The sequence below is a fragment of the Pantherophis guttatus genome, chromosome 1 (genome assembly GCF_059756535.1).
Source record: "Pantherophis guttatus breed Tessera chromosome 1, ASM5975653v1, whole genome shotgun sequence".
Taxonomy (NCBI): domain Eukaryota; kingdom Metazoa; phylum Chordata; class Lepidosauria; order Squamata; family Colubridae; genus Pantherophis; species Pantherophis guttatus.
In genome coordinates this window covers 113,798,507-113,825,790 of record NC_142063.1, presented here as the reverse complement: position 1 = coordinate 113,825,790, position 27,284 = coordinate 113,798,507, and the positions used below count along the sequence as shown (strand labels likewise).

The 27,284-nt window shown below is 40.3% G+C and overlaps 1 protein-coding gene across 1 annotated transcript; it reads left to right on the top strand.

Moving 5' to 3' along the window:
- The first annotated feature begins 4,304 nt into the window (after window positions 1-4,304).
- On the top strand, window positions 4,305-26,274 carry LOC117667072 (membrane-spanning 4-domains subfamily A member 12-like). Its single transcript, XM_034420249.3, has 6 exons — window positions 4,305-4,533; window positions 10,253-10,372; window positions 20,469-20,525; window positions 22,396-22,527; window positions 23,704-23,814; window positions 24,146-26,274. The coding sequence occupies exons 1-6, from the start codon at window positions 4,444-4,446 to the stop codon at window positions 24,266-24,268; spliced, it is 633 nt and encodes a 210-aa protein (XP_034276140.1). The 5' UTR covers window positions 4,305-4,443; the 3' UTR covers window positions 24,269-26,274.
- The last annotated feature ends 1,010 nt before the right edge of the window (window positions 26,275-27,284 follow it).

The following is a 27,284-nucleotide window of genomic DNA, read 5'->3' as shown; positions in this document are numbered from 1 at the left end:
TCCCTTCAGGCCACCCATCTGGCCTCAGTAATTGTTTTGCAGTGCTGGTTTAGTTTCTAGATAGACGAGAATCCTGGTTTTTCTTTTTGCAACTCAGCGTAGAGCAGGGGTGTCAAACTCATGTCATCACAGCAGCATCACATTACATATCATAACTTTTTCCCCCTTCACTAAACCGGCCGTGGGCATGGGCCACGGGTGACGCATCTGGTCTGTGAGCCGCGAATTTGACAGCCCTGGCCTAGAGGATGCAAATTTCTGGAAATAACTAGTTTATCCTGAGCTTCATGTGTAACTGAAGTAACTCTGAGGGGTCCTTGGAGCTCTCTGAACTTGCTTGTTTTCTTGCAGACATTTCATTACCCAAATTAGGTAACATCATCAGTGCTAGTCATGGATCAAGTAACTCTAAGAGCAGAAGAAGGAAAGTGGCTCTGTAGCTTGTGAGGTGATGAATTCTCTTCCCACTGGCTGCTGCTCCCAGAGAAATCTGAATTCTTATTTTCTTCTCAAGTTATCTTCTTAGGTAAGACCCATAATACCCTGCTTTCTTAGATTTCACATGTTTGGCAATGCTCACCTATTGATGGCATTTTTGTTGGCTGTCCCTGTCATTTTCTTGGCAATGTTTTTTGAGAAGTGGTTTGCCACTTCCTACTTCCTAGCACTGCAAGTGAGTGACTAGCCCAAGGTCCTCCAGCTAATTTTATGGCTAGGGTAGGACTAGAACTCACAGACCCCCAGTTTCTAGCTTGATACCTTAATCAGTACACCATACTAGTTCTACTGCATTTTAGCCACCCAAATGCAGACAACTGCTGCCCAGCAGCCAAGAGATTAAAAAAAAAAAAGTCTTTGCTGCAACCTAATGTTTGGTTGAACTTAGAAAATGCTTATAACTAGAGTAATTGCTTGTCTGTATGAAGTGAGAGAAAATCAAAATGCCCTGCAGAGAGTGCAGAGAATGAACCAGAGTATTGGGCATGCCAATTGGAAGGAGCAGAAATTTCAGCCATGGGATCCATAATCATGGCCCTTGGAATGTTGCACCTTTAAGCTTTATGAACATCTCTTTCTGGGTGTGCAGTAAGAGCACAGTACAGGGACACTAAGTTTTGGGTGGTATGAGCTTCTGGCTCCTGGATAGGAGGCAAAGACAGCAAAAGCTGTGGTGGCACAGTAGTTAAAATGCAGTATTGCATCTACTCACTGCCAACTACCAGCAGTTCGATTCTCACTGGCTCAAGGTTGACTCATCCTTCTGAGGTCAGTAAAACGAGAACGCAGATTGTTGGGGGCAATATGCTGACTCTGTAAACCACTTAGAGAGGGTTGTAAAGCACTGTGAAGCGGTATATAAATCTAAGTGCTATTGCTAGTGCTGCGTGGATGTCATCTGAGAGAATCAGGAGTTCAATGTAAGGCAGTATTGCTGTCAAGGGATCAAAGCCTCAAGGGTTCTGGCTTCATGACCTGCAGCTTAATATTTTTGTTATTGGCCAGAATTGATCCAGTGATTTTCTCAGATGTAAAACCTCCAACTCCTCTCCAACACATTACATTATACATCATTGCTTTCCTGGGCTTGCAAACCATGCAGGTGGATGTCTTTTGAGGAGAAGGCTTTGCAAGGATGACTATGACACTGAAAGGCCTTAATGAGAGCTGGATCATGGACACCACAGTGTTCTAGCTTTATATGGAGGCTTCCATAAATACATAAAAGCTGCCTCTGCTAAAAGCAAATGTTCAGTAACGTACAGGGTGGAAATCAGTAGAGTGACTTAGCTTGTCTGCAATTGTACAATTCTGGAATCAAAGGAGAAACTAAGCTTTTAATAGATTTACAGCCCAGCCCTACAGATGATTGTTCAAAAGGGAAATTGCACCTGTTTGTGTTAAGCTATGTGTCAAATTCCTCAATCCTTAAATTTCTTTCTTTCTCCTCCCTACTTTCAAACATATAACTAACCTGGCCTGATCTTGCAAAACTTAGTAAAATCAGATTTGGTAGACAGATCACTGGAAAATATCAGATTTGCAGGCTAGACTTAGAACCCCCTCCACTCCATATAAGTTCTGGAAGAAGCTAGTTGCAAAAATAAATGGGGGGGGGGTACCCTACCCGAGCACTTCTATTAAGGCACCAGTTATTGAGTCTACCTCAAGGGAGTCTTTACACATTCATGATGGCCTATGAGTCACATAATTAGGATATACTGAAATGTCATCATAAAAGCTCTAATACAAGGCTATGTTTATCTCTGGAACTTTATACACTTAAGGTTGCTACACTTGCTACTCAGCGGTTTCAGCTATTCAGTTTCTGTGAGCAATATTCTCTTTTCTTTTCCATGTGTGTATGTGGAGAGGGAGTTCCCGGCTATTTTAGATGTTGCCATGGAAATATTGAATTCAGAAATATCTTGAATCTTAACCGTATCACTGATGAATGATCCTAGTTTATTATTTTATTTGATAACAAATTAATAGGCACATACTTCTCAGTAGCATCTACAACTACCTATAATGGTGCCGGTACAATGATATGCATTAGGTGACACCATTCTGCCAATGTTCCACCATATATTTGATTATTTTAATGGGTTTTAATATATGTTTAAATTATATATTTATACATTTATGTATTTTATGTATGCATATTTATGCATTTTATGTTTTATTGGGTGTTTTATTTGTTGTGAGCCGCCCTGAGTCCTACAGAGATAGGGCGGCATACAAATTATATTAAATAAATAAATATATTTGCATCCTGACAGCTGATGTAAGTACTTAAGTCATGACATTTATATGAAGATGTTGCAAAATCTAGCATTTACTCTCAACCCCACTCCCAATAGCATAGCACTAACACTTAGACTTATATATTCTTCCATCGTGCTCTACAGCACTTTGAGCAGTTTACAAATGGTAGCATATGTATGGGTCCTCATTTTATTCAACCATATGAGTCAACCTTAAGCCAGTCAAGATCAAACTCCTGCCAGTGGGTAGTTAGCCTGCAATACTGCATTCTAACCATGCACCACCATGGCTCATGTATACATGATCTATGGCGCATCTGTAAATAAGGAAAACTATTTTTCTATCTTCCATCATTCTTCCAGGAACTCAATGTGGTTTAATGGGAATCTCCATTTTATCCTCACATGTTATAAGGTAGATTGCAGGGAGAAAGAGTGGGTTAAAGTTTCCAGTAGGTTTTACACCATAATCATCACACCACATGTCTTTCAGTTTAAGGTTGAATTAAAATTAAGAGAAAAAGTTCAAATGATTCCTTGAAGAGTGAATATGTGAAAGGAGCTGAAGGTTTTCACAGCCCTGAAGATGGTTCCTCGCTGCTACTTACAGAGTATCAATCAAATGAGCTGGTTTCCAGTTGATCATTAACAAGGAGACGCCATGTCTGTGGAGATTCTCAATCATCCAGGTCATGCTTGTCCCAAAGGTGCTTTTTAAAGAGGCAACTGGACTTCCTGGTTTTTCTTTGAAGTCATTTCACTTCTCACCCAAGAAGCTTCTTCAGCTCTGATTGGATGATGGGGAAGGAGACACCATTCATTTATTTTATAAAAAGTCCAATCATTGTGGTCATTGCTCCAGTACACTTCAAGTAAAAAGCAATCTCTACAAATAACACAAAAGGTAAGATAACTAAGCTCAGGAGTTTGAAGGTGCCGATGAAATCTTCCAAAAAGCAAATGGGAAATATTGCAAAGAAGCCTTCTTCCATGACAGAAGATGCATTTGAACCAGACTCTCTCTGGTTTTAGTCCATCAGCAACCTGTTGATAAAACGTAATGTGTGGGGAGTGCAAGAAGTGGAAAGAAGCGTATCACCTACACCGATGTTAAGTCTTGGGAGGGGGGGCGGAAATGTGTGCATGAAACTCAAACCGATCAGCAGCATTTTCATCAGAGGTATTAACACCATCATGGAGAAGATTCGGAGAACTTTTCTTTACTGACTACAGAAGACAGTTCCCAGCCATTTTTAAAAATAATAATAATAATAATTTGCCTTCTCCTCTGCCTGTGAAAGAGACACCTCTGCAAATGGCTATTACAGCACAAATCTCTGATTGCTCAGAAATCCACTCTGTGTAAATCCCATGGCTCTGTGGTGCCTCTCTGCCGGATGAGAAGGTAATTGAGGAAGAAGGCGGCTTTACCTACCAGTCAGTCCTTCCCCTCCCTACCCCCTCAGTCTCTTGCAGCATCTCTGACTGCCTGTGACATCATTGCTGACAGAAGCCAATAAGACCACTCTCCCCCTTTCTCTGGGATACAGTGTGTGCTGGAGCTGAGCAACCGGGCTCAGCGAGCTGTTATCCATGTTCAGCCAATCTGGCTGATGCAGCGGAGGGTTCAGTTGCTAGGGTCCCGAGGGCCTGGGAGCACACACGCCAGCTGTTTCCCATGCAGGGAATGGGGAACTTCCGACTGGGGAGAAGGACTGTGATGTACACAGTGGAAACTATTCCCAAAGGGAAGAACCGAGTGCTGGGGGTGAGTGTCAGAAGCTTGGGAGACCCCCCCTCTGGGCAGGGGAGCTCGGTTGGGCAAGGTTGGGGGGGTGGATAGAAGAGTTTGGGAATGGGTTTCTATTTCCTGCATGGTACCGGCTCTCTTGATTTAGGCTATGCAGTGCGATTTTCTGGTGCGTGTGCGTATGTGTGAATGGGGTGGGGTGGGGGTGTAGCTGGGAAGAGGTGGAATCAGAGAAAAGCTTTAGACTAAATCAATGAAAAGAACTTGGGAATCAATCATGTCCCCACTTAGGGAAAATAACGACCCATTTGGCTAGAACACCTTTCTGAGAATAGCTCGCTTTGTTCATTTTAAGAATGATCTTCTGCCAACATATGTATATTTGTATGCATTCCAATACTAAATATTCCTAGAAGTAGAAATGAAGTCTGGTGAAGGTGAGTAAGAAATGATCCGGCTGTCCCACCACTTCAGAATTGCTTTCTCTCTTGTGAAGACTGGGTACTATTCCGTATTTGACTTGGGATAGCAGAAGAATGCTGCTGTCCCATGATTAAATGAAGTCAATGCTCTAAGTACATAGCAGAAGTGGATAATGTCACTCTAGGAAGAAAATCTATTAAAATGCAGCTGAAAGCTGTCGACAGAGACAGTGTTCACAGCGGTGAATTGCTGTATTGTATCAATGGAACCTGTTTGTTCAGAGGCAGTTTAGCTCTTAATACCAAATATTAAGTCCAGCCATTTAAAAATGCCCATCATTTCCAGGCCATTTAAAGCTTCCTCAAGTTAAAGTTCAGCTACGTGGGTCCTAATTGGGAAAACACTTCCAGGATTAGGTTGATCGAAGTCCTGGACTGCCCAGAAAACTAACCCCAGAGTCCTTGTATCTATGATTACATATGCCCAGAGGGATGATTTTTATTATTATTTTTTAAATCCATATTGTCCACTCAGTGCTCAGCCTACTTTTTTTTTAAAGGCTGCAGTTAGAACTTAGTAAGTTATAATAAAAAAACCCTGATCTTCAAAGGATAAAGACATGATTTGTACAAGTCTCCCACAGCTTCTATAAATTAAGCCAAAAGATGCATGGGGGGGGGGGGTTGGGTGTTTTTTTTTTTTGCAGCTAGAGAGAAATGGCATTCTCTTAACCCTCCCTGCCACCATCCTCCATCTTTCTTCCATGTCTCCCCCGCAGTGATAAATAATTGGGGAAAATAAAAGCATTTAGAACTGTCCTTCAAGAGCATATCATAAGTCCAGTGCTGTGGCATTCTCTTGCATAGGGTAAATCAGTAAGAAAGTGTCTTCTTCTAGAGACAAAATACATTTAAAGATTGGAGTTTAAGCATAAATCCATCTCCATTCGTATTTGTGCAGAAATCGCTATGCACTCTCTAAAGGGTATCAGCCATGGAGAAATTCTGAATAAATAAACAGCTACATTACAAAGGGAAATCCTGCAACTGAGTCAGTGCTTTTTTGCTACTATAGAAGCACATAAGTGCTTTTCTAAGAATAGGTGTGGTATTCTGTGCCTAGATCACAACTATTAAGTCCCTTTTTGAAGGCAACAGAGCCTCTAACTGGGATGACTGGGATTGTGAAATATCAGGTAGGCTGTAAGGTTGCAGTGACAGCCCATTGCCCTGTTTTTCAAAGCTGTGTTCAGATGGAAGGAACTATATATTCACTTTTTCTTCCCAGCTAATTGCAGAAATTGCCTTGTTCTCTCTTTCAGGGCACCAAAGTATTAAAATGAAAATAATGTTCCAAAAGAAATAAGGGATACAGATTATATAATTCACAAAAAACAAAAGGAGACAATAAATATCATAGTTTTTTTTTTAAATAAGAAAATCCAGAAACTTTGACCAAGGTTACCCTAACATTTTTTCCCATTAGGTTTCAGTTATGCAGGTGGGCATCTGTTGATGGCAGATTCTATCTGTGTTTGAACCAGATATTCTGCCTTAAAAAAAAAATGTTCCACGCACACACAAAGCAGAAGGTAGATCTGCATAGGCAAAAGTCACATTTAGCAATAATCATTTTACGGAGAAACACCAGGCCTAGTGGGGAAGATGTGAGCAGATGGCTTGTTCTCCCGCACAGTTGCCATTCCAGGTCCTCTCTATTTATGAGCAATTCCATGCCTTTGTCTTTCTGTTTCTCCCGGCCTTTCAGCTTGCCCTGGACAAAGGAATGCCTTCTGTAAAGACATCCATATGGCATATTGCCACTTCAGATGTGTTCTGACTGATTTGCTCTGCCTGGCATTTGCTCTCCTAGGCAGCTGCCAACCTCATCTGATGCATCAGTATCTCTTAACTTAGAAAAATTAATCAAGCAATCCCAAAGCTACCAGACTCATTGTCTGGAGTTTGCTAACTCCAGTCCAGTATCTTTTGCACATTTTACCATGAGGATAATGATAAATTTTTCCACATATAATCCACCCAAACACTGTTGTCAGCCTGGCTGGCAACACTACAGTAACTATATAGCTTTTACCCAAACATTGGACTCTCTTCTGAGAATTCTGTCCTCTTTCTTCCTTGTCCTTCCACTTCTCCTTTTCCTTCTCCTTCTTCCCCTACCCATCCATCCTTCCACAATAAGTACACAAAGAAACAAAAATTACACCACAGCAGAACAAAACAAAATAGGAAAACAAAACCCCTGCTTAATTTCCCATAAAAATTCATTTGCCATCCAAAGGTGAGAAATGGAATTTTAAACACTCATATTCAGTATTTGTATCTAAAAGGACACTTCTACAGACAGAGGCAATATATTAGAAATTCCTTCATAAGGAGAAATAAAATATAAAAATCAAGTAGAAATAAGTGTTTCCTTAGTACAATGAAACTTGCTCCAATTGAATAATTCAGAATTTCTCAATTTATGTAATGGACTTTAAATGCAACTGATAACATTTCCATCCAGTTATCCCCTGAAATAACAGGCAAGGCTGTTGCATCCAAAATAATTGATCAGGGGAATTAAATAAAACTGTAATTTGATGATATTTATGGCAATTTATGAGTGATGAAATTGATGTTGTTATAAAAATGACATAGATTGACACAAATGATATACTTTAGGTTTTAACAGACATTTGAGAATACCAGATATTCTCTCCCCAATTACAGTAAATCAAGCGCTTGTTGTATTACTCTTCTATATTTGTCTAGTCTAGATCTTTGATTATTGTCAAGAGACTAAAAGTAAAATCAACCTAGGCCAGTAGCAGTAAAAAGCTTCTCTTGAAAAGTCTTCTCTTGGAGTCTTCTCAGAAGATCCAAGTAGCTACACTCGTTGTTATGACTCCCAATGTCTCCCCTGTGAGGTCTATATAAACCACCGACCAAAGTGAAAAGGTTACAGGTTTTTTTCAGGTGTATTATATGAGGGCAGAGGGATTTGTTCCCATCCCCCATATCCTAAAAATATGAATACTGTATTTGTGAAACCTGGGTTGAATGAAAAGCTGGATTTTAACACAGTCCTTATATTCGCTATGGCAACCTTCTTCACCACAGAGAATGACTTTGCTTGGCTGCTTGGGGAATAGTGAAGACAGAAGCTGTAAGCCAGGAAGGACCACATTAGGATTGGTTGATCTAAGGCAACCAATAAAAAGGCCTAAGCTCCTCCCTGTGTGAAGAGAATCTACCATAGGTTTACTTGTTACAATTCAGATCCTTATCCACAGCACTGTACACTCTCTGATGCTTCTGAAAATGGTACAGGCCCCAAGCAGATAGGAATACCAGAATGCTCCCATAAATTCCTCATTTCATGCAGACTAGGTGGCTCCAACATAACCAGTTAGGCACACCTAGTGTAAAACCATTCTATGACCTCTAACTGACCCTGTTTGAGCTAAGGACTATATGATGAGGAGACCAGAGCCCTGGGACCCCTAGAAGAAGTTTAATTCATTCTACAAACTCTTCTGGGCTAATGAGCATCCCCATTCCCAAACCTCAGACACAGAGTCACCTATTATTTATTTATTTATTTTCAAATTTATATACAGATAGTCCTCGGCTTACGATGGCAGTAGGGACTAGAATTGCTATAACTAAGCAATGCAGGCATGAATTGTGATGTCACATGACCATGTCACTTACCGATGGCAATTCCAGCAGTCCAGTTGTTATTAAATGGGGACTGTGCAGGTCCTTAAGTGAGGACCTCGTGTGACCACGACTTCCGACTTCCAACTTCCTGCTGGCTTACCCATTGACTTTGCTTGAAGGAAAGTGGCCGGAAACATCGTAAATCTCTGTCACATAATCAGGGAGATGCTGCAACGACCAGAACTACCAGAGTCATCATTCCTTCAGTGCCGTCATAACTTTAAAAGGTCACTGAACAAATAGTTGTAGCCTCAGGACTGTCTGTAGCTGCCACCTCACAAATGTGACTTTAGGTGGCATACAATAAAACTAACAATTAAAACAAGTTTTAAGCAGGGGTGAAATCTACTTACCGGTTCGGAAGCGCACGCGTATCACAGGCGCACACAGACCTTCTGTGCATGCCCAAAACCTTCTACGCATGCACAGAACATAAAAAACACACGACTTCCTGGTTAAAACCAGGAAGTAATGACACCCGGGTGGGTAGAGCTATGCTCCTCCATCGCTACCGGATCGCCGAACCACCGGCCAAGATCGTTACCGGATTGGGCGATCCGGTCCGATCCAGGAGCATTTCACCCTTGGTTTTAAGTAATTATTAAAAAGAATTAAGCACCGATCTTGGGAGACTGCATCAGAATCTCACATATAGCATACCCAACTTGTGGGAGTCCCTGTTACCAAGGGATCCCCAGGCCTGCTGAAAAAAAAAACTCATTTTAAGAGATTTGCAGAAAGTGAATAGGACTGGGGCTAACTTTGGAGAGGATATCTACTAGTTGCTGCCAAAATGAATGGTTAATTAAACAGATTTATAAACTCTGGATTTCTTTCCAATAGCAGTCATAAATTATTCTCACTAATCTTTAGGAGCTCTTACTTAGAAGCTGATAATATGCAACATAAAATTTAGGGCAGCGGTGAGGAGAGAAAGAAGTGCCTGATCAGTGGAAAGAGGCTCCAGAGCAACTTTCCAAACCTTTGGCTAAACTGAGCGGAAGAAGAAGGTCGGAATGGAACAACTGATCGCATTGGCCAACTCACCATGCCAACTCACCTCGGGACAACTCGATATGGCTGACTTGTCACGGGACAACTCATTGTGGGACAGCTCAACAATTCAATTTAATTATTTAAAATAATTTTTAAAATATTTTTATTTTTGTCATTCGCATTTCATTTTGTCCCTCCTTTGGCATCCTTTCTTTAATGATTCTGTTCCACTATTTCTTCGATATTAGTGTAACTCTTATCCCATGGAGAGTTGTCCTCTGGCGAATTGGCCGTGGTAAGTTGTCCTGTGGCAAGTTGATCATGGAGAGTTGGCCGCAGCAAGTTGGCCAAAGCAAGTTGACTGTGGTGAGTTGGAGAGGTGAAATGAACTCCTACACATCTCCAAATCTCCAGGATGGCAAAAACTGTTTTAAGATAAAATAGGTGGCAGCCATATGGGACAGAAGATCCTCTGGTGCCAACCCTTTGAAGTCAGTGTAATCATTCAAGATGTGTGTGTGTGTGCGTGCATGCATGTGTGAATTTAATCCATCAAGTGCTGAGTGTTATTACCCTGATTGTTCCCACAGACCATCCAGATCATGACTGGCTTCATACACATTAGCTTTGGGATCATTCTCAGCACCCTGTCCAGTGTATATACCTCATTCTTTGTATCTGGAGAGATTCCCTTCTTGGGAGGAGCATCCGTGAGTATCACAGACCAGAGAAACCCCCTTTCCCTCCAGATAGGTGAGGAAGGGTGGAAGAGCAGATGGGCAGGAGACAGAGATTATATATGAAGAAGAAGAAGGGAGGAAGGGTGGTGGGAGGTCCTGGGTGAGAAAGAGACAGGATGTCAATTGCTGAATGAAAAATAGTTCCCGAGTTCTATGATTAACTACAGGTACTCTTCGACTTACAACAGTTCATTTAGTGACCATTCAAAGTTAGAAGAGTGCTGAAAAAAGTGACTTATGACTGTTTTTTGCAGTTACAATCTTTGCAGCATCCCCATCAGGCGTGGGTTCTAAAAAATTTTACTACCGGTTCTGTGGGCATGGCTTATTTTGTGGACGTGGCTTGATGGTCATGTGACAATTATTTAGGATTTAGTAGAGGTACTGGTCTACCAGGCTTTTAACTGCTTGCAGAGCTGTACCGATCTACCCATTTATTTTTTGCAGGCACTGATCTACTCATGTATTTTTACAGGCACTGATCTACTCATGTATTTTTGCAGGCACCGGTCTACTCATTTGTTTTCTTTTAACACTGATCAGCTGTAGGGCAGCCCTTTGAAGCCCCAGGGCAAGAGTTTAAACAGTTTTTTTCCCTCTAGCCATCAGCTGGGACTCAGGAGGCAGCAATAGATTGGGGGTGGAGGCAAATAAAAGGTAAGAATAACGCGGGGGGTGGGGGAGGCGGGGGGGGCGCTGGGGGCAGAACCAATTCGGTGATGTCATATCGTCACCACTACCGGCTCGGGAGAACCAGGACGAACCGGGAGGAACCCACCACTGATCCCCATGATCATGTGATCAACATTCAGATGCTTGGTTCATATTTATGACCATTGCTGTGTCCTGGGGTCATGTGATCCCTTTTGCAACCTTATCACAAGCAAAGTCAATGGGGAAGTCAGATTCACTCAACAACCAAGTTATTAACTTATCAGCCTCCAGTGATTCCCTTAACAACTGAGGCAAGAAAGGCTGTAAAATGGGGCAAAACTCAGTTAAGAAATGTCTCACTTAGCAACTCAAGGGCTCCATTGTGGTCGCAAGTCGAGGACTACCTATACATTTCCTCCTCAATGAGTTCAGTGATGCTTCCTCCCAGCTAAACCAGCACTTAGCTGAGATTTCTTTCAATGTTGTGGAACTAACCTTCAGGTGCCTGCCTGATTCCTTCAAAAGTGTCTGATCCGTCATGAGTCATCATTTCAACTCTTGCTGAAAACTGTCCCGTCTGTTCAAAAAAATATGTTACGAAGTTGCATGTCCTTCCTTCTTTCCTTCATTTTGAAGCGTCCAAATTTTTAGTTTGTAATTTTTTTATTCTGTTCCTACCATGCTCTTGCTAAAAATGAAGTACTTTCACTTTGGCCCAAATGTCTTTTTTTCCATTATGTTAAAAGCATCATTAGTTTGAGAGGGGGGGGGGAAATACAGTATTATTCTCTTAAAAAAGGGAAAGGATATAAATTCTAAATATAAACACCATTGCTCTGAGATTTAATAGCATTAGGATGTGGATTCAGCTTCATGCCAAAGGAATGTATTCTGTTTTTCTTCTACTGCATGTTTATCATTTGCTTTAAAACACAATTTCATATGCTGCATGTATGAAATAACCGTAGTTATTGGAAGCAACCTAAGTGGACATCAAGCCAACCCCGCCCATCCCAGGCATATTTCAGGATTCACTACAGCAGCCATGATAGATGACTATCCAGCCTCTAATTGAAAACCTTCGCTGAAGGGGAAGAATTAGATCCCACTTATTTGACAGTTTTTACTTTGGACTATCTAATCTGTCTCTACATCCTTGACGTTTCATCCCCTTGATTCTTTTCCTCCTTAACAATCGGAAATTAAATCCTCTACAATGCTACGGTCATTCACGTATTTGAAGACAGCAATCACGTCACTTCTGAAGCGAAATATTCCTAGAACCATTCCTCTTGGACTTGATTTCCAGTCCTTTCACAATCTTGGGTAGCCCTTCTCTCCTCTTGCTCCAGCTTGTAAATATTCTTTTTAAACCAAGGAGAGGCAAAAAGGCAAGTTCCAAACTGCAAAATTACTATATAAAACGCACCTTCCCCCCCCCAAAAGGGGGTGAAAATTTAGGTGCATCTTATACACCGAATGTAGCCCCGCCCACCCAGTGGCCCCGCCCCTTTGGCCTGTGCCTCGCAGCAGTTACCTCCTTGCAAGCAAACAGCAAGAAAAAACAGCTCCTTTCAGCTTCAGCACAGTCTTATTAGCACAAGTTGATTGGATCAGCCTCCCGATTCTCAGCTGATTTGCTCTCAGCTGTTTTGCACAAGGCTCTGCTGCTTGCTGCAAAGAGGTAAATTGCTGGAGCAGATTTTTTTTTTCCTTATGCTAATCAAGCTATGCTGAAACCGAAACCGAAAGTAAAGCAGGCTGTTTGCTGCAACGAGGCAAAATTGGGCAGATGCAGATTTTTTTTCTTCTTTTCCTCACCAAAAAAGGTAGGTATGTCTTATACTCCGAAAAATATGGTACAATCCTTTTTTTTTTTTAAAGGATGGCTTATTTTACCTCCCAGAAGGTTGTCACTTAAAATATTCTTCCACGCCCATACATTTGTATCTCTTAGGGATCAGTTGTGAATCTATACTGTCTTCTGGAGTGGGCAGACCTAACAAATCATTACCACTGCTCTCACCACCATTTATTTTGGGAACTGAGTAAGCCTGCTCCATTTTGTTAGTGATAGCAGCAAGGCTGGTGTTTTCCTTGGAATCACTGAAGCCTTGCAACCCTTGTAGGCAATCTGCTTTCCTATTGGCAAGGATTCTCATATCTTCCTCTTCTGGGGTCAAACCACCCACTGTATTTTCTCCCACCTCCTCTCCATAGCAGTACAGCATCCTCTTCCTGTCTCTAAGCACTGTTGATCGCTCGCCAGCTTCTCCAACCCAGCCACCATAGCAACCCGCAACCATGGTTGCTGCTATTGGGAAAAGGGCCCACAAATTGTCAGACTGCTACCTTTTCACACAGCAGAAAGATGGCGGCATGACAGTTAAGAAACCTTGGTGGGATTTCAGTTCCTTGTTGACATTTTTTAAAACTCAGACCCCCTTTCTATAGCTTCTGAAAGCAAACCCTTGGGGTTTTTTTTTTCAATTCACCTGACAAATATGCACCCAAAAACATTGGGGAAAGTATTGAAATTCATTTTATTTAAATTCAGAGTGAAATGACAGATGAGATATTAGTATCAATATCAATATTAATAATATATAATAATAATATATATAATTTCCTCTTAAATGACCTACTTTGTGGTCATTTTCCTGTGAGCACAATCTGTACACGTCATTAAACAGTTGGTGCCATGTGTGGAGACTTCAGAGATTGGAATCAGCCTAGCACTCATCCACTACTTGAGGTGTAGGATTGATACCAGGGGTGAAATCCAGCAGGTTCTGACAGGTTCTGGAGAACCGGTAGTGGAAATTTTGAGCAGTTTGGAGAACCGGCAAATACCACCTCTGGCTGGCCCTAAAGTGAGGCGGGAATGGAGGTTTTGCAATATCCTACCCTCAAGAGTGGGGAGGGAATAGAGATTTTGCAGTATTCTTCCTCTTCCACACTCACCAAGCCACGCCCACCAAGCCACACCACGCCCACCAAGCCACACTCACAGAACCGGTAGTAAAAAAAATTGGATTTCACCCACTGGTTGATACAACTGGGTACTATTTCCCAAGGTTATTCTGTTTGGGACAGTGGGAGAATCCAGAACTTACAAATTTGCCTCTCACCTGTACTTACCTCATTTCTGAGTCAATCCTGGTCTCAGAGATCTGGCTTTGACAGAAGGATCCCTCCAACTCACCATGGAAGGGGGGATGTGCCATGAAATGGAAAGGAAACTCTAGCTGCATCAGACAACCCCATCCCGTCCCCCCCGCCAGCCATTGCTTTGGGCTTAGTAGCAGTCTTAGCAAGTTTAAAGAGCTCAGGTTGTCCTTGCTCTCTACAGGTAGCTGATGCCAAGGTTGGAAGAAGTATCAAGAGGGAAGGCAGCTCTTCCAAAAACCAGGCTCTCTGATCCTATGGAATGGTATTTTGTGGGATCAGAGACAACTGACTTCCAGTTTGGGAGATCTGAAAGGTGAAGAAAGGAGGATGGCTAAACCCATAGATCAAATTATTTAATCAAACCCTACACTTACATTACTCCTACACTTTATTTTCTTCACTTCTGCCAAATCTGGATGCAAACACACCTTGGCAATTTCTTATTTCTTCTGTGTTCCCTTTGCCTCATAAGCAGTCCTGAACGACAGATCCATCTAAGTCATTCTTAGTTACCTTTTGTTCAAATAATGTCCTCTCCTTTATACTCATAAAATGTTCATGGTGTGGACATTCCACAAGGCTTTCTCACCCATTTTTGGGGAGGAATCAGGTGATGGCAGTGAACTGAACCAGAGGCAATAGAGGCAGAACAGGGGTGAGCAATGGAGAGAACAAATTTGAAGCCAATATAGTTTTCTGATGCCTCAAGGACATGTGGATAACACTTTAATTCAGTAGTGTGAAAGGTCTTGGTCACATATGGACTGCAAATAGTGCCAATCGGTTTGCAAGATGAACAGAACTTCATTCATACTAGAAATGTTTCTGGGTCCACATTGAATGTCTTTGGGTCAGTCACTCTTTAACCTAATGCATCTCACAGGATTGCTGATGTGGGCATAAAATAAAGGGAAATCCATCTGTGTCTGTAAGCCTTGAGCACTTACAGAAGAGCTAGAATATAAATCTAAGAAGTAAATAATTAGGATTTAGAGCTACCATCTCTGGGTTGCCTGGATCTGAGTTGTCACTGTTGCTGTTCCCTCATTCAGCCACATTGACTGTTGTTAACCTGATAAGCATCATGTTGCCACGATTGTCTGTTTCTTTAAGTTCTTGTAATATCTTACTTGTGTCACCTGAGAGGATATCCAATCACCTTGGTCAACCATTTGGTCAACCAGTTTTTTCTAAACACAAGGGTCTTCTCCAGTGATATTGGATAAGATGTCCAACACAGCTAAGCTTTAGTTTCATTATTAATGCTTCCAATGGGCAGTCTACTTTAATTTCATCTAATACTGAATGGTTCATGTACTCTTCTTGTGGTCCAAGATGTCCTCAGTAATTTTTCCAAACCACAGTTCAGGAGCATCCCTTTGCTTCATTCATAGGGTACAATATATTTCTGTTGAGAAAATCATGTCCTTGATAATTCATACTTTTGTGGTTAGTGGGACACTTCTTCATTTTAATGCCAACTAGGTGATTATTGGATACCAGCAGAAAGATACAGAAACTGCTAGCTCTCCGCTGCACCTACTTGTCTAAATGTTTGCAGCTCAGATATAAGTCTAGCACAGCTTTTTGGTTCTGTTACTGCAATTTTGGGGCAAAATGGTGTGCCAATCATCTTCTCTAGAATGAATGAGATGTCAGTATACAACCACCCAGGAAAAGTTTAAACATGCTGTTCTCTCACTCTGGATTTTTTTTTTTCATTTATTTATTTTTCACTCATGTAGAATGCAAAATACTGCATTAAGGGGCTATGTACTACCACCAGCTCTCGTGCCACCTAAACATAATTCTTGGAATACAAATCTTAATAGATTTAATTTGTAATAAACAGCTCTAAGGTCAGGGCTAATGAACACATATTCCAGTTATTTTGTTCACAAAATGACTTTTTCATTTGGGGACAAAATCCAGTCAATCCAGAAAGCGGCAGAATGTCCTCTCACCAGATGTTTATTTGGCATATGGCTTGGAACTAGCCTGTCTACACACACACACACACACAAACACACAGAATTCTTTTTTTAGTCTTAGATGTCTCTAAATCTGAATTGTTGTTGGCATCCATTTCTTATTTCCCTTCTCCCACACTGTTTTCACTATTTCCTCATTCTTCTTGTGCCTTTTCAACCTAGAAATTAAGCTCTGTTCTTTGTTCTGTTTTATTACATACTGTACTATAAATTGCATTCTTATATATACCGTTGCATTGGATGCAGAGAAAGAATGAAAAAAAAATGAGAAAGGATCTGTTAGATGATGTAACAGATAAGCTGAGTGTCCTCTAAGAATAATTATCAGAGAGAGAGAGAGAGAAAGGACCAAAGACCTCAGCACAGTCTACCTGGACACAAGATGCACACTTGCCAATAGAAAGATATAGAAATAATCTAATAAATATTGAATAGTGTTTGTGGGGAACAGAAAGATATACCATGGAAGTTTTGTCTAAACCTTTTTGTGGTTAAATCTTTGTTTTTATAATGTAAACTCTATATTCATATCTTCATGCTTAACAGCAAAGGCACTTTCATAATAAGACAAATCTGGAAAGTACAATCTCTAACAGATTATACATAAACCCAGATGTTTCTTTGCTAGATTTAGGAGAACTGCATCCAGCAAATTCTGTTTGTGTGTGAAGCAGCAGTGTGAGGTACTGTCAATGATAAGTCTGACTCCTGTTCAGTTCTGTGACTGTCATCTGAACAATTTCATCATCAATTTCCTGCGTAGGTGTCCATATTCTTACACCTGTGTTTATGTAGTTGTCTCTGTTCACACAACTTCACTTCTCCATATGTCTTAAACCAGTTATCAGTCTGATCACCTTGGTTCACTTTTCATTTGTATCCTCCCAGCATTCTTCTGTATTGTTGTGTACATTTCTATATGAGGCTTAAGATAATGTTTGCTTAAATTAGCATGAGACATAAATCTGAAATCAAAACTGTGACTCTCTCCTATTTCCAGCAACTAACAATAATGCCGGTGCCAGGTTTGATGCTGGCTGTACCAAATACCCTACCTTGGACCCCCTCCTCAGTCAATGGGACCCTAACTATTTGCTTCCCTACAGATCTGTAGCTCTACTTTCCCACAGTGCCACAATGGAAATTAAAATGGCTATGATGGTTATTAACTGACTAGGGGCTGACTCTGAATCTGATAATCACAACTGTGTATTTATGAAAAGTAGCAAGGGAAGAACTCAAAGACTATTTAAGCCTCATATAGAGAAATACCCAAAACTACATTAGCAAAATCACTTCCCAAAATTCATGTACTTTTCTTATCTGACTAGGGCTGCAATGAATATCCTCTACAAATCAACACAAATTATTATTGATAAAAAGATTGGTCTCACTGAACAATCTCATTTTTGTCCTCACTACTCATGTCCTCATTTGCTCAGTGCCATTAAATTTTTGTTGTGAGGGTCTATGTGCAGTGGTGGGATTCAATCAAAAGTCAAAAATAACTTTTTCAGCCTTCTGAGTAGTCCATATGCACAAAATGACTATCCAGAGGGCTGAAAAAAGTGATTTCTGACAGGTCTTCGCACTTTTGACCAGTCTTCACCCTTATGACTGGTCATCATTTATGCCCATTGTAGCATTCTTAACAACTGTGTCACTCATTTCACAACTGCTTCTCTTCACCATGGTGACAAGATAGGGCGAAAAATGTAAAATGTGAGGACATTCGTAAGTTCGAGGAGTGGTCAAAAGTGCGAGGACCAGTCAACAATAACTTTTTCAGCCCTCTGAGTAATCCATATGCACAAAAGGATGCAGCAATAGAGAGGGATGAAGGAAAGAGAAGAGAGATGGAAGAAAGAAGGAGAGAGAGGGAAGGAAGAGAAGGGAGGAAGGAAGGGAAGGAAAATTAGAATAGGAGTGAGGGTAAGAGTGGGAGGAAGAGAGGAGGAGAAGGAGAAAGGAAGAGGAAGTAGGGAGGAGAAGAAGCGGGGGGGGAAGAAAGTAAGAAGGAAAGAAAAGAGAGAGGTGGTAGGTTTGAGGAGAAAGATAAAGATTGCTGTACAGTAAAAAAGATGAAATGGAAGAAAGGCAACCCCAAACAAATATAAAGATATTAAGATAAAGAATGAATTGTTAAACTTTAAAGAATAAAAGAGAACAAATATGAATAAATAGCAATAATTAGAAGCACACATACAAACATACAATTTATTTTCTTTGAACAGAGTATTTGGCCGGTTCACAAATTTAAACAGTGTTTAGTCATTTCAATTAAATTTACAATTCCTATATTTCCTTTTTTCCATATTTATTCCTTATCTATTTTTTTAAAAAAACCAATATTACCCTTCATCCTCATCTCTAATCTTAATCAAATTCAATTTTTCCCTTCTATTCTATATTATACCCCTTCCCATTGTCATCTATTTTTATATCCATCCTCACATTGGTTAATTATGTAATATTACAGTTGTTTAATATAAATTCAACATTTTAATATAAATCAATTAGTTATATAACTATCTTTTTTGTATATGAATCAACATGAACATGAATATTCCAATTATTTCCATGCAATCCAATTTCTTACAAATCAATTAATTATATTTACCAATAATAATAAACCAAATAATTTCCCCCATATATTCCTCCAAACCACAACTTAACCATTTCTGCTTTCAACACAATATACAATTAATAGTATCTCAATTATTACAATTCCCTAGTTAAATAGAGCTTTTTTTCTTTTGTGTTTTAAAATCTTGAACTCTCCTCTTTTGCCCTAAATTTCCTATTGTTTGCACCTACCTTTTTTGGTGAGGAAAAAGAAAAGAAATCTGCCTGTCTAATTTTCCAACGTTGCAGCAACAGCAAAGACAACAGCCTGCTTTACTTTCAGTTTCGTTTTTCAGCATAGCTAGGGGAAAAAAATCTGTTCCAGCACTCTGCAAGCAAGCAGCAGAGCCCTTCACAAAACAGCTGAGAGCAAATCAGCTGAGAGTCGGGAGGCCGATCTAATCAATGGGCTAATTAGCCTATGCTGAAGCTCCATGGGCCAATAAAATTACAAAAAAACACCGTACCATTTGTTAAATTGCTGGCTTGCCTGCCCCTCGCCCACCACTATTTATTGGCAATAAATAGTGGTGCAGAGGGGCGGGGCAAGGGGTGGGGCGAGCCAGCAATTTAACAAACAGTTCGGCTGAACCCCCTAGAACTGGCAGAATCCCACCACTGTCTATGTGCTTATGTTGAGTTGATTTTTTCTTCATAATTTTGATAAAACTATTTACTAAACTATTTAGATTTACTACCACAGCCAGCAGGGCTAAACTGCAATGTTGGCAAATGAGGACAAGGGAGGTTAGGAAACTGACTTTTATATATAAAATACACAAATATGGCAAATACTTTCATCTCAGCCCTAAAATGAATCATAATTGAGCACAGACTGTACTGTTCTAGGGCTCCAAAGCAAAGAATCTATAATTTGAAGGCAAAAGAGTGCCTCTTAACTTCTGCCTACCAAGAGACAGAGCAGGAACAGCCTTTTTTTTCAAGGTCTTGGAACAAGATGGACGATTGGGATGGGGACAGAGAGATAGACAGATAGATAGATAGATGGAGACAGACAGACAGACAGACAGAGACAAACTATATAGATGGAGTGAGACTGAAAAGATAACTTCTCAGATATCAAAATAGGATAATATTTTTAATAAAAATCTGCGCATTAATAGAAAGTTTATAAGCAAATATCTTTATAAGCAGTCCAGAGTCACTGACAGTGAGTTGGGCAGCTGTATACATTTTCTTAAATAAATAAATAATAGAGCCAAAAGTGAAAGGTTCTCCCCAATCCTATTCTTACTGATACCTCCCTTTCTACCCTATTTTTATGGGATCTATTATTTTATTTTCTTTCTTTGTCTTTCTGTCTTTTCCACCCTGTTGTGTCTGATTAAAACGAAGTGTTTTTACTGTGGATTCAGATGGATTATTAGCAGAAGGACCCCTTGTCTCCCATCCTTGACTAAATGTTTGACCTCCAGGACAGATACTGGGTTACAGTATATCCCACTGCTTAGTTTACAAATAGCTTTTCTTTCTTGACAAAGCATTTTATGGTATCAATCTTCCTCTTCACCTCTACCACCATGAGAGATTATCTAGTGAAGGTTGTAAGGGATGTTCTCCTAATTGAGATGTAAATGTTTACTGCTTTCCTTCTTTCCACACAGTTCATTGTTTCTGGATGCCTCTCAATTGGTGCTGAGAAGAGCCCTACGGAATGTGCAGTGAGTCTGCCTCACGTTGTTTTCTTTACTATGATCTCCAATTTAATGCTTTAAATACTAGAAAAGATCTCAGTGAAACAACTGCACTTGCATCCATGGGGGGAAGGGAGCAAAGGTGTGGCAACTTCATCACACAAATGTCACAGCTTACTTCTGCTGGACATGGGGATACAAGTACATAAGCGTGGCATTTGTATGATGATCTCACTGCATGCATGTTATTCTTTTGAAATCATCGGGGTTGCTGCAAATGTTGTTGATTGCCTCCCAGGAGCAAGTATGACTGCTTTAAGAAGGTTTGGAAGCCACTAAATGCATGTGAACCTCTTAGAGGAGAATATTCGGGTGGTGAGGCAGGGGTGGAGGTATCATTAGAGTACACAGGCATTGTTCATTTGTCCTATTAAAAACCTACTACATTTTTAGAAGAGATTTCTTTTTCCATTCCTGGAGGATTTTAACTGTCTTTAGTACAATATTTCATATAACACCAGTTATTAGAATCAAAAGCATTGTTCCCAAAAGTAACTTGCTCTGCTCAGGGCATTAAACTGTATTTTAGATTTTGCCTTCAGCTGGGTGCTCCATCACTGGAGGCTTTTAATAATAGGTATGAAATGGTATAGGGTCCCTGTGTGAGTAGGGTGTTGGACTAAAAGACCTCCAAGCTCTCTTCCAACTCTGTTATTCTGTTATCTGTAGCCACTATGCAGCAGTTCTTTGCCTCTGCATTTATCCTCACAGGACTCAGTGGGACTTACCTCTGAGTAAATCTCTATGGGGAGGAAATAGAGAGGTTCTGAGTTTTTCTTAGTGGCCATATTTCTAGAAAGGAACAGAAAGGAGATTTTGGACTAATGTTATCACAAAAGAAATTACATTCAAAAAGGAAGAGATTCAGACTGAGGGTACTCACTGGTTCATCTTTCTTGGTGAACTTCTCAAACTTTGGCAGTTGAGTTTGCTTTTTGAGAAACAGAAGGTAGCATTCTTCACTATATGCCATCTTATTGTGCTGCTGATTTTGCAGCTGGGTGTGTAGGTATTCTACCTATTTCAAACAAAGGTGGGAGTAGGATCAGGGGTGGGTTCTACTTACCTTTACTACCAGTTCTCAGTGGGAGCAAATCTGCATGCGCAGATCACTCATGATGATGTTGTGGCAGGTGGGTGGAGCCTCCGGCTGGTTTTACTACTGGTTCTATAGAACTGGGCAGAACTGGAAGCAACCCACCACTGAGTAGGACCAAAGAGATTAGAGTGCACAACACTGAAAATGATATCTCTGTCATCACCTTCAACTCTCTAAAACATGTCTGTCTGCAGTCTAACCAACATCTGTAGGAGGCAACACTACTTGAAACTTTCTAATTCTCTATGAAAATGTTGACTTTCCAAAAATATGAGAAGCAGAACTAGAGCTGAAATAGTTCTTCTCATGTATTAATATTCTAAACCAATATTCACTGTGAAGGGTCTTTGGTGCTCTCCGAGCTTGGTTGTTTTCTAGCAGAGGTTTCATTATCCAACTAAGTAATATCATCAGTGCTTCCTTTACTATCCTTGTTCTCTCCCAACATGTTGGATTACAATTCCCAAGTTCCCAACTATTTGCTCTGGAGATTTTGAAACATTTGTCCCTCTAGTACTTTGAATCACCCAATCATTATTATGGCTTTGAATATAATCAGCAACACAATGATTGATGATGCTAGAAGTTGCTTTAAGTCACTAGAGGAGCTCCTTCCTCAAACCTATAGTCCCAACCCATCTGGATGACACCTGATTGGGTAAGGTTGTCCTAAATTTTCAATACTGTAAAAATTGTTGTTGCTGTGATGACCTAACATTCAATGTTTGTGCCTTTTAGGTAAAAGGCTCACAAGCCATGAATATCATCAGTGCCATTTTTGCGTTACTTGGAATATTGACTTTTATAGTAGACCTGAGCAAAAATGGGCCATTTCATTCAGAGGATAACTACGAATATTCACTAGTGATGGTAAGTGTCAATGGCTCAGACATAATGTAGTACTATCTGACACTAGCAAAGGAATTAAAAGGGTTTATGGTCTAGTTATTGTATATCTGAGAAGGAAAACATCCACTTTCAAAGTATAAGGATGTATCCAGCTGAAGAACATTTCATGTGGGCACTCAATCATTTATATCCAGCACACGTGAAACCCAGATGAAGATATTTGAATCCAAACTGGTAACTCGGTTCAAGTTACGGTTAGCCAGATTTCAGCACCACCCTTCTGTAGTGTTAGACTATACCAGGGGTGTCAAACTCACGACCCACGGCCCAGATGCATCACGCACTGGCCACACCCACCCCCAGTTTAGCAAAGGGGGGAAAAGTCACGATACGTCATGTGACAACAACGTGATGACGTGAGTTTGACACCCCTGGATTATACTATTAAGCATGATTTCCTTAGCATGACACCTGCTTCTTCTTCTGGATTGGCTCTCCAGTGTGAATTGGAGTAAGGTGTCCTTAGGATCAGCTGATAATTTCATCACAATGGAGAAGAGAATGGATATGACCCAGTTTAAATGTTGAATATTCAAATATGTTGAGTTTGAAAAGGCTTTTGTTCGCAAAGAATAAAGAAGGAGTCCTGAACCTTTTAACTCTAAAGGGGACATTTGCTCTTTGGGGAGCTCTTGCAAAGCTGGCTGAGGAATTCTGGGAGTTGAAGTCCACAAGTCTTAAAGTTGCCAAGATTGGAGACCCTTGTCCTAGAGGACTTCTCTTCTCCCCAAATTACTTTTGCCTTCTTTCCTCCAATCTCTTTTGCCCCCTTTTAAGCAGCTCAGCTGTCTCTGGACTGCTTCTGCTTCTGCTCATCACTATTTTCTAAGAATAGCTTATAGGACCATTTGAGATACAGAAACATTTTTTTAGAAATGAAGATGCTGCTGTAAGTCCACTCTATTATAGCAACTTTTATGATTTTAAAATTAAATGGACCTAGAAGTACACAGGTAGGACAAAACCAATCAGACCCAAAAGGAGATGCCTGCAAGAGTACTGGGGCTCCAAGGCATGAAGTGGGACCCTGGGAACAGTACAAAGCAATTATATGGACTGAAGCACCCTCCAAGAGAAGTAAATGGATCGATTCCCATTTGCTAATCGGCTTGTATCATTGTTTCCATTGGGGAAAAGACAGGCAATAGGATCGCCATTGTGCTGCTGACATTCACCATTGTGGAATTCTGCATCGCGTCAGCAACTGCATATTTTTGGTGCCGGGCGACCCGTTCTGACTCCAATGAGGTGAGATTTAATAATACCCAAATTATAATTGCCGTTACATCTGTGAATTAGAATTAGGTTATTGTTTCTGTTTTTGATTAAAGTGTGTCAGTCATTGTATGTCAGGTTTTGATGAAAAAAAATAGGATATTGTAGTTAGGATGGACAGATGAATGTGAATTAAACAGAATTAATCTCAGAGGGAATGAGGTCAGAAAATGAAAATACCTTTTAAAAATGATCCAATCAGTTGAGTTTTGATGTTTGGGGGAGGGGGGGAGAAGAATCAATTCCTCAAATGAATGTTGGAAAAGCTAGAAGGGAGACAAGTCTAATGTGGTTTGTTTTCTAGGCTATATTGATTGACCCAAACACCGTCAGGACAGATAATGAAGTCCCTTCTGTAGAATCTTCAATACATTGTCCACCAATCTCTAATGATGTAAGTTATGATTTAAAAGTTGAGGCCGTGTAGAAGACTAGGCTGGAGGAATTTATATGGTGAAGTCACATCAGCTCGCATTTCTTTTGGGGCATAAAAGTTAGCCTTTTCCTGCCCGACAGAGGTCCTTCATTTTTGTCAGTATTCTAGCTGGCAGGTAAAGGCAAAGGGACTGTCTCTCTACTTTCTCCTGTACTGTCTCCATTTAAGCCTGGAATAACAGACATGTGACTTGATATTTCTTACCTCGGAGTAAAAGGTAATGCTTCATTTTGCATGGGCTGTGTATGGAAATGACCATATGTGACACGTGGACTGCTAAGCTGTCAAAGTGAGGTTCGAGGACAATCATGATACCATATTGGAAATAGTCACAAAGTAGTCGGCGACCCAGACCGAGAATATGGAACTGAAGCCAATAGATGCCCAGTGTGGACATTAATTCATCTTTTCAGCTCTGGCTGGCTCTATTATTGACTTGATACACATTGAAATAGAAACCAGTTCATGATGTTAATTTCTATTGGCCAAAGTCCTGTCTTACAGCTGGTTAATAAAGACTCTGTACCCTTCTTAGGTGTCCTGGCAAATGTCCAGTATATACCACTGTCTGGGCCTCAGTCTCTGTAATTTATTCCCCCTCATGTTTTCTTATGGGAGCTGGAAATCAGAATACTGTAGAAAGCAGCACCTGCAGATTAAATTTGAGCAAAGCTGATTGGTTTTATATGAAGCATATATGCAACTTTGGATGCTCGTTATACTCTTTGCCATTTATATTTGCATTTAGTACATCCTATTAAGATATTCATAGAACAGCCTTGGGAAATGTTCCATCCTTTATTCTCTGCAAGGACCGCTTTTTTTGCGACAGTCTTACTTCCAGCTTTGTTGAGCCAAAATTGCTGTTTCAGTTTCTTTTCATTGGCCCTGGCTTGGTTGTACCAAATAAGAAATCAGAGGAGAAAGCGCTCACATCCCAGAACATTAAATCCTAGTTCAACTTTATGTATTTCAAAGTTGGACATGCAGAGTAATACCACCATGTCTTGTAAAGAAAAAAAAATGGCACAAATTCTAGGGGATATAGGAAAATCTTGGGCAGTGTTTTGTAGTAATCATTTCTAATGATGGACCACTAACAGTTTTTTGTACCATTGGAGGACAGCTGTATCCCTAATGCAGGGCCAGAAACACTAGAAGAAACATGGGACTACATGTCTGGTCCTACACTGATAACCAGACCGAATTGGTTCTGGGTTTAACCTACTATTCTCCAAATGGTTTCCTCCTATTACTATTCTCCAAATGGTTTCCTCCGGCTGTTTAAGACTATAACTGCAGCTAGTACAGCCCATGTTCAGGGAAGATGTAGGGACAGGCAAAATTAAGAGTGACCTAAGCTTGGAAAGGCTGACTTAGAAGAAATGGCTTTTCACTTAAAAGGGTCTGCTGCAAGAAGGAAAGCATTTGGACCGGATCCTGACCCTTAGCCAAGTGTGCAGCTTCAATGGCTGTAACAGAATGCAGGACTCCTTCCCAATCCATCAGGAAATTCTCTTGGTCACACAGCACTGAAATGAGTGAGAGGTTCATAAAACATGTAAAGTTTGTGAGCATGGATCATGGAATTTGGAAAGGAGAAGTTTTGATAGACCCTGGTCCTGGCCTCTAAAAACACTAGGTTGAGATGTTTTCCCCTTTCTTTCTTTGTTTCTGGCTGCATATTAGGCATTTTGTACTATTTTCAGAGTTTGGAATTCTCTGGCTTGAGATTGGTTTCCTTGGCTTCTAAGCATCTTGACTAATGTTTTTTTCAGAGCATGTTTTAAGAGAAATTTCTACAATTTTAAGGCCTATCTGTGAAACAGGGATACCTAACTTGGGTGACTTCACTGAAGTCTGGTTCTTGTAGCTGTTTATTGGATTTTAGACCAAGTTAAGTTTTAGATTTCTTCAGTGATTCACTATTTTTAAAAATTGACCTTGTTTTTCATGAATGTTTTTAAAAACTGCAATAAAACATGTACTTGAGACAACTCATGTCTGTCCTTTGACTTTTATCTAATGCTTAACAAAGAATCCACCTTCATAATGTTGAATGGCCTTAGCTTCTCCAGACGAAAATAATGCAATATGTTGTCGGAATATGTTTTTGTGCAACAACTACAGTAATATTCAGCCAGTAGATGGCAGTGTTTACAAGTTTGGATCTATGGTGTATAGTATTCTACCAGTATATTCTTTTTGTTCTAAGTAGAGTTTCCTGTTTCCTGTTGCAGCTAAACATTTAAGCAGTAAAGCACATGGTGACTGTACACTCTGATTTGTGGTGCTATATATAAACCGAATTTCTAACAGAAAATGAACTAGGAGAGCCCTGTTACTTTCTTCTGTAAGTGGTCTGACAGACAGATGTTAAATGAATGTAAGAGGAAAATACATTTATTAGTTCATAAATTTCTCAGGAATCAGAGAAGTGTAGTGATTAAATCAGGCTAGAAATTGGGACCCTGAGAGTTCTGGTCCCACCTTAGGCAGGAAGCCAACTGTGTGACTACAGGTAATCCTCAATTTATGACCACAACTGAAGCCAAAATTTCTGTTTTTAAGCAAAACAGTTGTTAAGTGAATTTTGCCCCATTTTACAACCTTTCTTGCCACAGTTGTTAAGTCAATCATCACAGTTGTTAAATTAGTAACACGGTTGTTAAGTGAATCTGGCTTCCCCATTGATTACACATGTCAGAAGGTCACAAAATGTCATAATATGACTCTGGGATACTACAACTGGTATAAATACATGCCAGTTATCTAATTTTGATCACATGACTGTGGGGGTGCTACAACAATTGTAAGTGCGAAAAACGTCACTTTTTTCAATGCTGTTGTAACTTTAAAGGGTCACTAAATGAACGGTTGTTAGTCAGGGACTACTTGTAGTCACCTTTTGGTCATTAGAATGAATCACTTTCTCTCAGCCTAGGAAAGAGGCAAGGGCAAACTACTACTGAAAAAACTTTCCCCCCAAAATGCATGGATTTGTCCA